Below are 14694 nucleotides of genomic sequence, written 5' to 3'. Positions count from 1 at the left end.
AATTTTTAATATCTCTAATTGTGCATAATTAAAATTTATAAAAAATAAATATTAATACACCCTAATAAATTATATATTAATAAATCCCAAGTCTAACAAAATGTAAACAAAGCTCGGAGCTCTCACTTTTCCTTCCTTCAAAGGTGTGAAGAACTTGTACAAGTGTGATGGATGTTCAAATTTTCTAGAGTGAGATAGGTGCTAGTAAACAAACACATCCCAAAATAATGAAAATATTATTAAATTCTGAAAGTTCCCCTCATGAGAAAATCATAAATTTTACATGAAAGTTGAGGTGGGCTTAGAAGAAAGGGAGAGGAAACAGCACATTTAAGTCTTTTCTCTTGTAACCCAACTTTTGGGTTGATATTTTTCAGAGATTTTGAAGAAAAATTAGTTAAAGGTATCATTGAATCTTATTATAAAGCTTAAAACTTTGTGGGTTATTCATATTTTTTATAAAGGCCTGATAAATCTAACTTAAAAGGTGATTTATTAATGATTTTTGAGTATTTTTAATTCCATTTCTATACTATCCATTTAGGTAAAGTTATCATTATAACTTTTTTGAGTTTAATTTTGTGGGTTTTGTTTAGTTTTAATTGTGTGCTTGATCTTACTAAAAAAAGCTTAAATTTTTATGGGTTTTTTAAAATTTTAATGCCATTTTTGTAGAAGCATTACCTAAATTGGTAATGGTGAGAGCTTTTCTGGGGATCAGTAATGCTAGGGAAATTTGCAGCTTTTGGTTTTTATATTCCTTGAATTTTTTAATTTTATATTAATATTAATTAATATTGAGCATGTGCTATTGTTCTCCTTGTTGTGTGAAAGTTGTGTTTTTGTATGAATCATAACCATCTGTAGTGTTTATTTTTTCTTAGAATGTTTCCCCCCTTCCATGTCTGATAAATTTATAGGTAAGTAGTTACATAATTTTCTGTCAGATAAATACATAGCTGAGTTTTTTTCTGCATAAAAATGGTATCTTTTATATTTTTCTTAGGATTTTGTCTTTGGATACTTGAAGTTTGTGGTAGGTAAGAGAATAAAGTGATACAAACAACATAATTTTGTTTTTTTCTCTAGCATTAATTTTACCTAATATTTGATCTTTTTGGATTATTAAATTTTTCTTCTATCCCAGGTCTGTCTATTCTTTCTTGGTGGTAGTAGAAACTCTTTTTCACCAAGTGTCCAAATTTGCATGCTAGTCTTTGTCTAGCTTCAACATGTTAACTAGAATTGTGAGTTTGTAATAACAGGGAATTGGATGCAATTTTGAGAAATTTCACAAATGGAAAGTGATTAATTAATGAATTTCTATTGAGCTGTTACGTGTGCATAAATGGAAAGTAATTTTGAGTTGGGTGTTAGCACCAGCGATTAATCTCAAGAGAAGATTGGAGCTGGGAATTGATTTTTTGGTTCATAATCATGGGCTGTGACTAAATTTTACCGAGTTGGTTGTCACAAACCTTTGGCATTCACTGGTCAAAGTTTTGTGTGCTTTATGATTACTTTGAGACATTTAGTGTCATTTTATATGCTTGTATAGGAGTATTGTTCACTAGTCAAGTCTCTTGGGATGTAGATGTAAAGAATATGAGTAACATATTCTATTTTGTACTTCAGATTTCTGACTGAGGTTCATATCCTTTTGTGGTGCAGCAAGTAAGTTATAGTAATGTTAGCAAAATGGGAAAAAAAGGAAGCTGGTTTTCAGCAATAAAGAGGGTCTTTACACATAGTTCTAAAGAGAAAGTAGCTGACGTGAGTAAGCTCCTCCAAGAATTCATTCCTTGTTTTTGCATCTTACTAGGTTGATTTCGTTCGAAAAATAACCCACATGTGATCCCACGTCGAAGAATTAGAGAGAGGTTAACTAAAATATATACTTGATGGGCTACTCCTAATACCAATTGGTTTAAGATGAAAGCTAATCGGGTTTATGTGCAGTCAACTTTCTCTCCAGTGGGTCTTGTGTACAAGCCCAAATTTATCAGATTCCTCAGAGAGTGGGGTTTTGTTAGAATATATAACATATCCTGGGCCTCAGCCATGATCTTAAGCTTTTGGTTCAGGTTATGTTATATACTCTAATAATTAACCGATATTCATAGTTGCGTGTGAGGATTTGAAAAGGCTGAATGTGATCATATTCAGTTAATCAGATTTCTGAAGTTTACAATTTGCAATATCTGATGTTTACACTAAAACTTGTTTGGCATGTTACTTGTTATTTGGAATCAAGAAACATTGTGACCTTTTGCCGTTAAAATCGATAGGAAACAGAGAAGCAAAACTCAAAGGAGAAAAAAAAGAAAGGGCTTGGGAAACTAAAACATGGCGAGCGCCCTTCGTTTTTTCCTTTTGTCAAAGAACCAAGCAGTATCGAGAAAATATTAGGAGACGTCGAAAGGGAGCACCAAATTACAGATTATGAGCCTCCTACGCCACCATTGAAACTAAAATCAGTAGTTCCTCATGTAACTCCCCCTAAAAGAGCTTCAACTCCTCCCAAAGCACCCACTCCACCAAGGATGGCTTCCCTTCCTAGGGAGGTCGTTCATCCGACACCGCCTTCAAGGGATGCCCCACAGCCTACTCCCCTAAAAGAGCCTTCCCCTCTGGCGCGAAGGGTAGGTTCTCCTACAAGTGTTGTGACCCCTGTGAATGATGCGACTCCTGCTAGGATTCCTTCCTCGAGGTTTGTTCAACACCGGAAGTGGGAACCAAGCTTAGTGGATCAGCATGCTAGTGCCACGGTGATCCAAGCATTTTATAGAGGTTATATGGTAAGCAGTCTGAAGTCGGAACCACTGTGCTTTTGTTTGCTTTCCTATGTTTTTTGGTTGGCAAGGTGTTATGCTCGTAATATTTATGTTATGATGTGGGTTTCTTTACAATCAACTATTGATTCTTGCTGGAAATAGTACATGTCAATTAGAACATAGATTGGTCATGGAAGCTCAAGTTCATGGGTGGTCTTTTGGTGAATTAATGTGGTAAAACATGCAAATAAACTCTGATATTATACCACCTAGGTTTGGGTCATGGAATGGATTTGAGGACATTACAAGGTTATGAGACTTTGTCCCACATCGGTCGTGAGACCAACTAATGTGGGGTTATAGAGTAAATGGACTATATTACCTTTACTAGTCTTTTGGGTGAGTTCTCTTGTTTATTCTATAATAGTCTGCACCTAATGTGATTAAAACTCTCATAAGACATAGCTGAGCATTTGTTGGAGGCATTAGTTCTCTTGGTAATTTTTCTCTTGGTGTAACCTGTTACAAACGATTCAATGTTTTCAAATAATAGACAGCTTATGAGAAACACATGAGTAAAGAAATACTCCCTCAATCCCCATATATTCACAACAACATAAAATGACACAAAAAAAATGGTGGAGAAATTTATATTATATGGATGGTATTAAAAGAGAGAACATGTGTTTGATATATAAAAAAAAGTGGTGGAGTTATTTCCATATGCAAATGTCATAAAGTGAAAGGGATGGACCAAAATAGAAAGTGTTGCAAATTCATGGGGACCGAAGGAGTATCAATCTAGATGAACCAGATGCTAAAAGAGCAATCAATTGGCGTACCACTACCATTGGTTGGAAACAAAGAAGATTTGTTTGGCCAAATTTCTAACTGCAAAGTCATGGTCCTAGACTCCTATAGTCAATGTAACATAATTCGTTAGCTAATTCGGTTTATGAATTCACGATTCGCTCAAATTTGCCCAAGAATAGACCAAAAATGACCATGATTCATTTTTTTTAATTCACGATTCGCGAGGAGATTAGTTTAATCACGTGACAGTGGTCTTAGTTGTGGATCTATGGGATACGCTTGTTACTTTTCAGCTTTCCATTATATTTTGTGATCTCAAGGTAATGTTTTATTCTTTGGCACCTCAACTGAATACTACTCATGTGGTTCAGGCAAGGAGGAGCTTTAGGGCTATTAGAGGTTTGGCGAGGCTTCAAGTTGTGATGAAAGGGCATAGTGTACAGCGGCAAACAGAAAATACTTTGAAATGCATGCAGTTGTTGGTTCGTGTACAAAATCAAATTCAATCACGAAGAATCCAGATGTTGGAAAGTCAAGTATTACAACGACGAGCTATGTATAAGAACGATCAGGACCTAGCGAGTAGCTTTGGCAAGTGGATGGTATGCTGCTCAATTCTTTCTATCAGTTAACTTACTGTTCATATGTAACCATGACCTCCATATATATATATATATATATAATTTTTTTTTTTTTTTTTTCTTTTTTTCTTTTGCAGTCTGAAAATCATGAGGAATGGGATGCAAGCACATTGAGTAAAGAAGAACGAGAGGCAAGAATGAAGAGGAAGTTTGATGCAATTGTTAAGAGAGAAAGAGCAATGTCCTATGCATACTCCCATCAGGTGCTTTATCTCCTCATGTTATATTATACTTTCTCTGACATTTTGACTTTCATACAGTCCAACACTTTTTCCATCAGTATCCGGTTCTGTAATATACCTTCTAGTAAAAATTACGAAAACTTGATATTTAAAACATTTGTCAAACTTAGTAGGAGTATATGAAACATGAATGTGCACCATTCTTGCATTATCTACAGTATTTCTGTTTAACCTTTTTCAAAAAATTTGAAGTTACCAATTCAGGTAATTAAACTTTGAAGTTTTTATATTACCCGTGTGGTATCCTTACAAAGTTAAGGCCAACAATATTCTAACGAAAACCATGGTGGTTTGACGGAATCATAGTGCAAAAATGCGGTAAATGATCGTGTTTATGATCGCGGTAATGGGCATGATGATGTGGTGATGCAATTTTTGTAATGCTAAATATCGGCCAGAAGCATGAACTTTCCCTAGAAACGGCCCAAAATGCGACTTTCTTACACCTTCACTTTACAGGAAATATGGGTTCGTTTTTATTTTAGGGAAATTCCACATGGTAGCATCTAGGGATGGTCATGGGGCGGGTCTGGCCAGTGAACCCGGACCCTTTTATTTTTTATAGATCCAGACCTGGATCCGGACCTTAAGGGTCCAAAATTTTCAGACCCAGACCCTCCGGATCTGACGGGTCTAGGGTCCTTAATGGGTCTTATACAAAGTGTCTTTGATTTGTCAAAATTGAACCTTTTGCGAATCTTTTTGTATTTTTGTAAGCAATTTATTATCGTATAACAAACACTTGTTCGAGTCCCTAAAATTAAAATACAAAATAATTACTAAAACGTAAAAACACTTGTCTAAATGCATAATTAGAAACCATATATAAAAGACTAAAAGAGATACATAGTTTATATTCCATAAAATTACAAATTACAATCAATTTCGATCAATCTTCTTCAACTTCATCAAGATCCTAAAAGAAATATCAAACAGTTATAAGTTAGTTTTTCAATAAAGAAAAAGTAAATCAAAATAAAACCATTAAAGTTAAAGCATACTAGTTGAATCGCATCTATTTGTTCTTCATCAACATCCGAATCATCAATTACTGTGGAGCAAGCATAAGCATCTTCCAAAGAACCTTAGAAAGAGATTTTAAAAACAAAAATAAATTAAGATCACCAACCAAAAACAAAACTAATACTAAATCAGTAAAAGTTAGACTTTTACCTTTTATGTCTTCCATCATCCAATTTTGTAAACACATTAATGCTTCCACAGTTTGTGAATGAAGTCTTGAACGATGAGGGCTAATAACTCTTCCTCCGGTACTAAAAGCACTTTCTGAAGCAACGGAAGAAACAGGGATGGCAAGAATATCTTTCGCAATCTTTTGCAAAGTTGGATACTTCGTATTTACTTTCCACCAATAAAGGACATCCAAATCCTCATCATCCGATAATGGTTCTTCCTCTGAAAAAAAATCCAATTCACACCTATTCACCTTTCTAACCTTAGTTCTCTTAGATTGAGCAAATTCATGTTGTGCACCGTCTATAGAACTTGGTGCAGGTCGTTTCCTACTTTGCCCAACATCATTCACATTTTTCACAATATCATTTTTCCTTTGATACTCCACAACCAAATTATCAAGACACTTACGAACTCTTGCTAATTGCATATCAACCTCATTAACATCAAAAAACTTCCTAAAATAAAACTCCACACAATCCATCTTATTTCTTGTATCTAAGATAGTAGCAATAGCCAAAAGTTCACACATATGATCCCAATACTTGTCAAATTTTTCAAGCATATTTTCTGTCATCAATCTAATAATTTCAACATCACTTTGTAACCACTTACCCATAGCAAGCTTACCTTCGAAAAAAAAGATTAATAGTGATAAACTTTCTTCCAAAAAAAACATTATTTGTACTGTACAAAATTTCTAACTTATCACAAACAAGCTTAGCTAATGCCCAATCCTTATCACTAAGAACAACAAAATTCATCTTTTTATTCAATCGCTTTAACCTTGAAAACACATCTTTAAACGACAAAACAGTTTAAGCATCAAGTAGGTTGAATTCCATCTTGTTTTACAATCAAGACTAGGCCTTTTAATGTTAGCTAAGTCCAAAATACGACAAGCCTCCTCAAAATTTTCAATTCTTTTAGGAGTTGACATCCAAAAAGACACACAATCATGAACTTTTTCAATTGCAGAACTAATAACCCCTAATCCATCTTGAACTATTAGGTTCAATATGTGAGCACTACAACGTAAATGCAAAAGATCACCCTCAAGCATCAAAGACCTTTTCTCAAACTTATCCATTAAAATCTTCATCGTTGCATCATTATTAGTGGCATTATCAACAACAACAACAGATATTTTATTTTCTAGACAATATTGAGACAAACAATCCATCATTACCTTTGTGAAGAGGAGAGGAAGAAGAAACGGCGTTGCTGGGTGCTAAGAAGAACTGAAGAACAAAGAAACTGACTGCCTTTAATGGAATGAGAAAAAAATTAGGGTTAGGGAGACTATGAGTGTGACTTTGTGAGGGTGAGGCAATGGCAGTATCGCCAGTATGGGAGTAATGGGACTATGGGCTATTGGGCTGTATGGCACTATATGTCTATATATTAATAATAAAAAAAATTAATATTAGAAATCAGAAATTCAGAATCAGAATATTGAATTGTATAGGTTCCGGGTCCAGGTCTGAGGGGCAGGTCTAGGGTTTGGGTCTCGAGGTCGGGTCCAGGTTCGGGTCTGCACCTTGGTACTCGGACCTGGACCCGTCAAATAATTTTTGGATCCAAATTCGACCCGGATTCAATGGGTCTCAAAAATTAAGATCCAGACCCTTAAAAAAGGAACGGGTCCGGAGCGAGTCTAACAGGGTTCTAGACCCACGACTATCCCTAGTAGCATCTAGTTTTCATGAAACGTCAATGGTAGCACTTTTGTAAGATTTTTCCACATAGTAGCATCCAGTTTATGCACCATCTAATTGTCATAGCATTTTTTGTTAAATTCTTGTTAATTTCTGTTTAATTCATTTTTTTGTAAGATTTTTCTAAATGGTAGCATTCAATTTTTGCTCTCAAATGTTTAATTCACCATTTTAACGTTTAATTCACTGATTAATTTATCAATGCCCTTAAATGTTGTAACAATTTTATTTTCATTCAAATTATTGGCATTATAAAGTTCAAAAAGTGCATTACAAACACTAATAAATAATTCAAAAGGCGCATTTTATAAGCTCAAAAGGTGCATCTCATGAGTTCAAAAGGTGCATTTAATCGTTACAATATTTAAGAGCGTTGATAAATTAATTGGTGAATTAAACGTTAAAATGGTGAATTAAATATTTGAGAGCAAAAACTGCATGCTACCATGCGGAAAAATCTTACAAAATGATGAATTAAATGTAAATTAACAAGAATTTAACGGAAAATGCTACGACAGTTAGATAGTGCATAAACTGGATGCTACCATGTGGAAAAATCTTACAAAAGTGCTACCACTAGCGTTTCATGAAAATTGAATGCTACCATGTGGAATTTCTCTTTATTTTATGACGCGGCAGATACCATGTGATGCTGCCTTGTTTTTGCACTATGGGTGGAATGCATTTAAAGTAAGGTCGTGGTCTCGTATGTAGAAAGTTACTATGAATTATTCTTTCAATCCCAAATTTATTTCACTAGCTGGTTAGTTGCACCCCTTTTATGAGTTGCCCTTCTCCAAAGGTAAGCAGATAAATAGAGACAATCTATACTATATAATACAGAGGCACAGGAGCCTTCCTTTTAAGTTTTAAGTCTTCTTTTTGCAACTCCCTCTGGTTTATTCGTCTTGTCGAGAGAACTATGCAGTATGCATATCATGATTTTTTCCTGCATCTATAAGTAATACTTTGAAAAAAGGCAACGGTTATCATCTTTGCATTTGCATATGATTAGGTAGAATAATCCATCCATAGTAGGTATTGAATCGACCTTTTTATGCTAAAGAACTGTCATTCCGAATTGTTATTTTATTTTATCTCTAGATGATACAGAAAGAAAGCTCAAATTCTTTTCACACACCACTAGATTCACCCCTTCTGTAACGCGGGAATGGGAATGCACTCAGAGCTTGCTAATCTGACATCAGCTATGCATCTCGATCTTTCCTTAACGCCGTTCTTTTCTTATTTTTCTGTCAGGTGTGCAAAGCAACTCCAAGAATGGCAAATGGAGCTCTAGCGGACTTCCAGTCAGGAGGGTACCCATATTGGTGGAACTGGTTAGAACAACACCAAGTACCTCCATCGACACCTACGATCCATCCACGAAGCCCCGCTATAAAGAATTTCCTAGCAACTCCCACTAGATCGATGTCGAATTTCAAGGCTAGCCCTTTTCACCAATCAAGAAATCTCAGTGGTCTTGGGTTTGATAATATGGATACCCCGACTCCAAGATCCACCCGGTCATCAGTAGCCCCAAGATCACGACAGGCAAACACCCCTCCCAGTAGATTTCAGCAGAAATACTCTAGAGGTAGTGCTGCAACATCACCCTTCAATAGAAAAACATTCAAAGATGATGACAGCCACATGAGCTGCCCGCCTTTCTCGTTGCCACGCTACATGTTTCCTACGGTTTCTGCTAATGCTAAGTTAAAAGGAATTCCGGACAGCCCAAAGAGTGTCGCTGATGAGCCTAGAAGGCGGATGTCATTTCCTTTGACTCAAGGCAAGGAAACCAGTTCACCAAGCGCATTAGGGAAGACCCAGTCAGTCCAATCGATAGGAAACTTGAGTGTCGATTCTTCAGTTTCTACGTCTGCCAATGTAGGACGAAAACCATTTAACCGTTTTGCATGATTTTTTCTGTTCAATTTGAAAAAAAAAAACTTTTACTTCATCTCTTTTGTTTCACTTTTCTTTTACTCAGCGTTCAATTATAGATTTCATGGAGGAAAACATGTATCGGTGTGCTTGAAAACGAGTTACAATTGTTGGTGTATATTAATAAAGACGATGTAGGATGCACCTTGATTGTAAAAGGGTGGGATTCTTTCAACATTGAGTGTGCACTACGAATTAGCTCTACTGCAACTGTTTGGGATGTACCAACTTCCAACTATCTACATCAAGCTTATAGCACCAACTCCACCTTTTTTGGTTGGTTTGTATGTTGAGCTAAACACAACACGATTAACCTCGGGTCCAAGTATTGAGGGACTAAGATTTGAACTTCGAGATATCATATTATCAGCATATTTGATTTGAAATTTTATATCTGAAACTCATCTCGAGAATCTAAATATACACCTTTAGCTACTGAAGATACTTTAATATCTACAAGTTTTACACTACAATAAAAAAAAAGTATAGTTGAGAAAACGTGTAACTTCTGTTTGAAATTGTGGTCGTCATCTTCCACATAATTTTTCTACTTTAGTTATTTATTGATAGTTTCCCTTTCTTTACTTGTTTCTACCTTAGTTATTTATTCGGTTATTTAGTTATCTTATTATGCGCTACTCATGTACCATTATTATTATGGCTCAGTTACAATTTTAATGTGGTTTGTTAGTTACAGATGTTTTCCTCGGACGATATGTATGCATGTCATTCACCTTTCTCTTTGTGGGATCCATCATTTTAGGGGATTATTTGAGTACCTGCACTCTTCTTTGTCCTCTCCTTAGAGGGGTATGGGTATGGTCTGTTTGCTACCTTTCTCTTATAGTTTATCCTTCATCTTATTTATTTAACATTATTTGCTATCTCACTCATTTTAAATTATGTCTATTTTTAGATTGTAGTTCATCACTTTTTTTAGCTCATCTGTACATGTTAAGTCTCTTTTAATTTTTTTAACATATTTTCTCTTCAATTATTATTTTAAAAATCTATATTTTTTTAAAATACTTAATTTCTCTTTGGCATTTATTTAAAGGGAGCGAGTAATATACTTTAAAGGGAAGTGAAAAAATATGACCATTAATTTTTTGTAATTATATTGATTATAAAATTTTAACTGCAAATTTCAACTTCATAAAGATGATACTACATATAATTATAATTGTCAAAAATATATTCCAACCGTTCACTCATCCGTTGTAAATAATTCCACCTTTAAATTATTTTCTAATAATTCAACCTTTTGTATTTTTTTCTTCTAGCATACCCAGTGACCTAAACCATCACTATCCCACCCTTCCCCTCATCCATAGAATATGCTGGGAGCAAAGACATATTAAAGATGAGATTATTAGAAAATAATCAATAAGTGGGATTATTTAAAACTAGACCTGGGAAAAATTGATCCGACCCGAAAATTGATCCGAAACCCGCCCGAAAAAATTGGGTTGAAACCTGAAAATTATGACCCGAACCCGAAAAATGACCGAACCCGAAGAACCCGTAAAAAAACGGGTCGGTCGGGTCCGGGTCGGGTCTGACCCGACGGGTTGGTGCTTGTTAAAAAAACCTAAGTTCTTGAATTTCCTCCTCTTCCGCCATTCCTAAGTTAAAAAAACCTAAGTTAAAAAAACCTAAGTGCTGCTGCTGCTGCCGCCATTCCTCCTCTTCCTCAAGTTCTCTCGCTCGATTTTGCTGCCTCCATTCATCTTCCTCAAGTTCTGACGCTCGATTTTGCTGCCGCCATTCATCTTCCTCAAGTTCTCACGCTCGATTTTGCTGCCGCCATTGTCGAATGTAAGTTACTTGCTGATTTGAATCTCCTTTGTCTTCATTCCCTTAGTCCCTTTCCTTTGATTCTTTGTTGATTCTTTGTTTTTGTTGTTGATTCTTGTTGATTCTGATTTGTTGATTCTGATTTGTCTTCATTCTCACGCTCGATTTGTTGTTGATTCTGATTTGTTTTTGTCTTCATTCTGATTTGAATCTCCGAGGACGTTTAATTAAGTTTGGTACTATAGTTTGTTCTATAGTGATGGATAACTGGATAGTTTGTTTTTGTCTTCATTCTCACGTTTCAGTACTATAGTGATGGATAACTGGATAGTTTGTTCTTGGGTTACTTTTGGAGCTCACAAAATCTTCAAAAACGAAAACAAAAACGAAGACCTCCAAGATTTCAGATTTTGTTCTGATAGTTTGTTCTGATTTGTTTTTGTTCTTGGATAGTTTGTTCTTGGGTTACTATAGCACATGGATAACAGATTTTCAGATTTTCAGTACTTTTGGAGCTCACAAGATTTCAGATTTCAGATTTCAGATTTTCAGTACTATAGTGATTTGTTTGTTTGTTGATAAGCATGTCAAAACAAAAACGAAGACCTCCAAAATCTCCATTTTCAATGCCAAATCTTCCAATAATTCAAGGATATACTCAACTCTCACCATCTTCATCCTCAACTCCATCTTCAACTCCAATTATTTCACCGGGATTTTCAATCTCTTCTTCATGTAGTGCGAATTCATGTCCAAGTGTGGGTAAGTTATGAATAAATTTGTTTTTTATTATAAATTAGTTTAACTGAATGTTTTTTTATAAATTAGTCTAGTGTTTAATTTTGCTAAGTCGGTCATTGAGTAATCAGCTTGATACAAACTTGTTTCTTTGTCTTTATGAGTAGAAGAGCAAGCAGCTACAAACAACATGAATGCGCCACTGTCCGAATGTAAAAAAAGAAAATGGACTTCTCCTGTTTGGAAGGATTATGATTGTTTTGATGGTCACATGTTTGAGGACAATATTCCAAGAGCTCTTTGTAAATATTGCAAACAAGGTCCTATTCTTGCTCATTCTACTAATGGAACCACAAATTTTAAGCGTCATAGTGAGTCTTGCTTTGCACGAGCTACTTTTGAAATTAACAAACAAAAAAAGGGTAAGAAAGACAAGGGTGATCTAAAACATTTTGACCCTTCCATGTATAAGCAATTAGTGGCTAGGGCAATTATAAGACATGGTTATTCCTTTACATTTGCTGAAGATGCTGAAAATCGAGCTATACATAGCTTCTTAAATGAAGATTGTAATTTATTTGTCGAAAAACCGCTAAGAAGTATTGCTTAGAAGTCCATAAAAATGAAAAACTTAAGTTGAAGAAACAAATGAGCATTGGGGTGTCTTCAAAATTTTGCTTAACTACTGATATGTGGCATTCGATTGTGGATGAGGGTTATCTTTCATTAACTGCACATTATATTGATGATGATTGGAAGTTACACAATAAGATTATTGCCTTTTGTCATGTCCCCCCTCCTCATAATGCCAACATGATACATGAGAGGTTAATTGCAATTATAAAAGAATGGAAGCTTCAACAAAAGGTGTTCTCAATCACATTAGACAATGCTAAGTACAATGATAATATGCAAAAATTGCTTGCTCATAGTCTAAGTGTGTATAATCCATTGCTTGCTTATGGTGATTATTTTCATGTTCGTTGTGGTGCTCATATTTTGAACTTAATTGTTCAAGATGGTTTGAAGGTCATTGGAGATGAAATAAAAACAATAAAGACCTTGGTTAAGTATATAAATGGTTCTGAAGTACGAAAAGCAAAGTTGAGGGAGTGTGCAATTGGTATTGGTGTTAGTATTTCTAAAAAGTTGTGGTTGGATTGTCCTATAAGATGGAATTCTACCTATAGGATGCTTGAAAGGGCATTGATTTATTGTCCTTGTTATGAAAACCTGAAAAGAATTGACAAAGACCTTCCTAATATTCCTACACATGATGATTGGTCAAAGGTTAAAAAAAATTGTTGCACTTTTAAAACCTTTTGATGATATAACAAAACAGTTTTCGGGGAGAAATTATCCAACTGCCAACTTGTACTTTAAAAGTGTGTGGAGAATCGAATGTTTGTTGATACAATATGCTGATTGTGAAGATGAGTTTTTAAAAGATATGGCAAAGAATATGAAAAATAAATTTGATAAATATTGGGAAAATTATAGCGTTGTTCTTTCTTTTGCTGCCATGATGGATCCTCGTTATAAATTTCAATTGATCAAATATTGTTTTGAACACTTGGATCCTCAAAATGGGTCCTGGAAAGCCAACCAAGTCAAAGACAAACTCTATGATTTATTTGCGGAGTATGTAAGGAATGATACTCCCTATGACCGTAAAGCTAGTAGTCATGTCGTGGATGATGATCTTCCTGTAAGTATTTTTTTTTTTTTTAAAGTTTTTTATAATTGTATTGTTATTATTTTAACCTTCTAATTACTAGTACTTTAATAGGGATTCTCATCTTTTGCTGGAGGGACTAGTGCAAATTTGTCACAATTAGATATTTATCTTGAGGAGTCTAGGCTTGATCATCATCTTGAACTAGATGTATTGCAATGGTGGAAAACAAATGAAACTCGACTTGCACAGGTTGCGCGTATGGCAAGGGATTTATTAGCCATTCCAATTACTACTGTTGCATCCGAGTCAGCTTTTAGCTTAGGAGGTAGAGTGCTTACTAAGTATAGAGCTTCTCTTCAACCGGATACTGCTGAGGCTTTAATTACTAGTCGTAGTTGGCTATTTGGTTATAAAGTAAAAGAAGGTAAATTTATCAATTATTTGAGTTTTGAATGCAAATAATATGATCTTCAATTCGTTAAACTAAAACTATAGTTTATTTTGTGAATTTGTTTTATGTTGATAGATCCACTTGAAAATGGATTAGAGGTTGATCTTCCACCAATGTGTAATGAAGAAGCTAACAAAGATTTAGAAGATAAAGATGAAGATGAAGATGAAGAAGATGAAGATGAAAAAGAAGATGAAGGCGAAGAAGAAAATCAAAATGAAGATGAAGTGTTTGAACAATTTGCTATTTAACATGTTCTTATTTATACATTTAAATTGATTCATTTCGATATTTTTTTTTTGTAGTATGATGCATTTTAGACATTTTAATGATTTTTTTTTTATGTTGAATTAGTCGATTGGATATTCTGATGTTTTATGGTAACCCGTTGGATCAATCCGAACCGAACCGAAACCCGGAGTGATCCGACCTGAAACTGACCCGATCCGAAACTGACCCGATCCGAAACTGACCCGACCCGAAAATGACCCGACCGAAATTGATCCGACCCAAAACCCGACCGACCGACCGTTTTCCCAGGTCTATTTAAAACGGATGAATGAAAGGTTAGATTATTTTCGACAATTTTTCCTATAATTATATCCTTATTTAAAAATCATAATACTTCTATATCTTAATACTAATAACCGTGCATTTCACAAATTTCTATACTAGTTATTTACTTATTTATATTGATCACC

At 34.8% G+C, this 14694-nt stretch overlaps 1 protein-coding gene across 2 annotated transcripts; it reads left to right on the top strand.

Annotated features, from left to right (window-relative positions):
• Positions 1-107: 107 nt before the first annotated feature.
• LOC130804422 (protein IQ-DOMAIN 13-like) lies at positions 108-14372 on the top strand. Of its 2 annotated transcripts, none has more exons than XM_057669587.1 (9): positions 108-403; positions 1672-1773; positions 2289-2798; positions 3959-4189; positions 4306-4431; positions 8643-11147; positions 11710-11888; positions 13792-13966; positions 14069-14372. In XM_057669587.1, the coding sequence occupies exons 2-6, from the start codon at positions 1699-1701 to the stop codon at positions 9303-9305; spliced, it is 1605 nt and encodes a 534-aa protein (XP_057525570.1). In that variant the 5' UTR covers positions 108-403; positions 1672-1698; the 3' UTR covers positions 9306-11147; positions 11710-11888; positions 13792-13966; positions 14069-14372. The 2 variants fall into 2 exon arrangements, with proteins under 2 accessions (XP_057525570.1, XP_057525180.1); XM_057669197.1 differs by lacking the exons at positions 13792-13966; positions 14069-14372 and adding exons at positions 12032-13572; positions 13654-13772.
• Positions 14373-14694: the final 322 nt, after the last annotated feature.

This window comes from Amaranthus tricolor, chromosome 1 (assembly GCF_026212465.1).
Source record: "Amaranthus tricolor cultivar Red isolate AtriRed21 chromosome 1, ASM2621246v1, whole genome shotgun sequence".
Taxonomy (NCBI): Eukaryota; Viridiplantae; Streptophyta; class Magnoliopsida; order Caryophyllales; family Amaranthaceae; genus Amaranthus; species Amaranthus tricolor.
This window is presented reverse-complemented; position numbering and strand designations above follow the sequence as displayed.

Excerpts from the sequence above, each read along its gene's own strand:
- LOC130804422 (XM_057669587.1), top strand. The coding sequence starts at position 1,699 with ATGGGAAAAAAAGGAAGCTGGTTTTCAGCAATAAAGAGGGTCTTTACA. Across the intron at positions 4,190-4,305 it reads GTAGCTTTGGCAAGTGGATG|TCTGAAAATCATGAGGAATG; the intron begins GTATGCTGCTCA and ends TTTCTTTTGCAG. Across the intron at positions 4,432-8,642 it reads CCTATGCATACTCCCATCAG|GTGTGCAAAGCAACTCCAAG; the intron begins GTGCTTTATCTC and ends TTTTTCTGTCAG.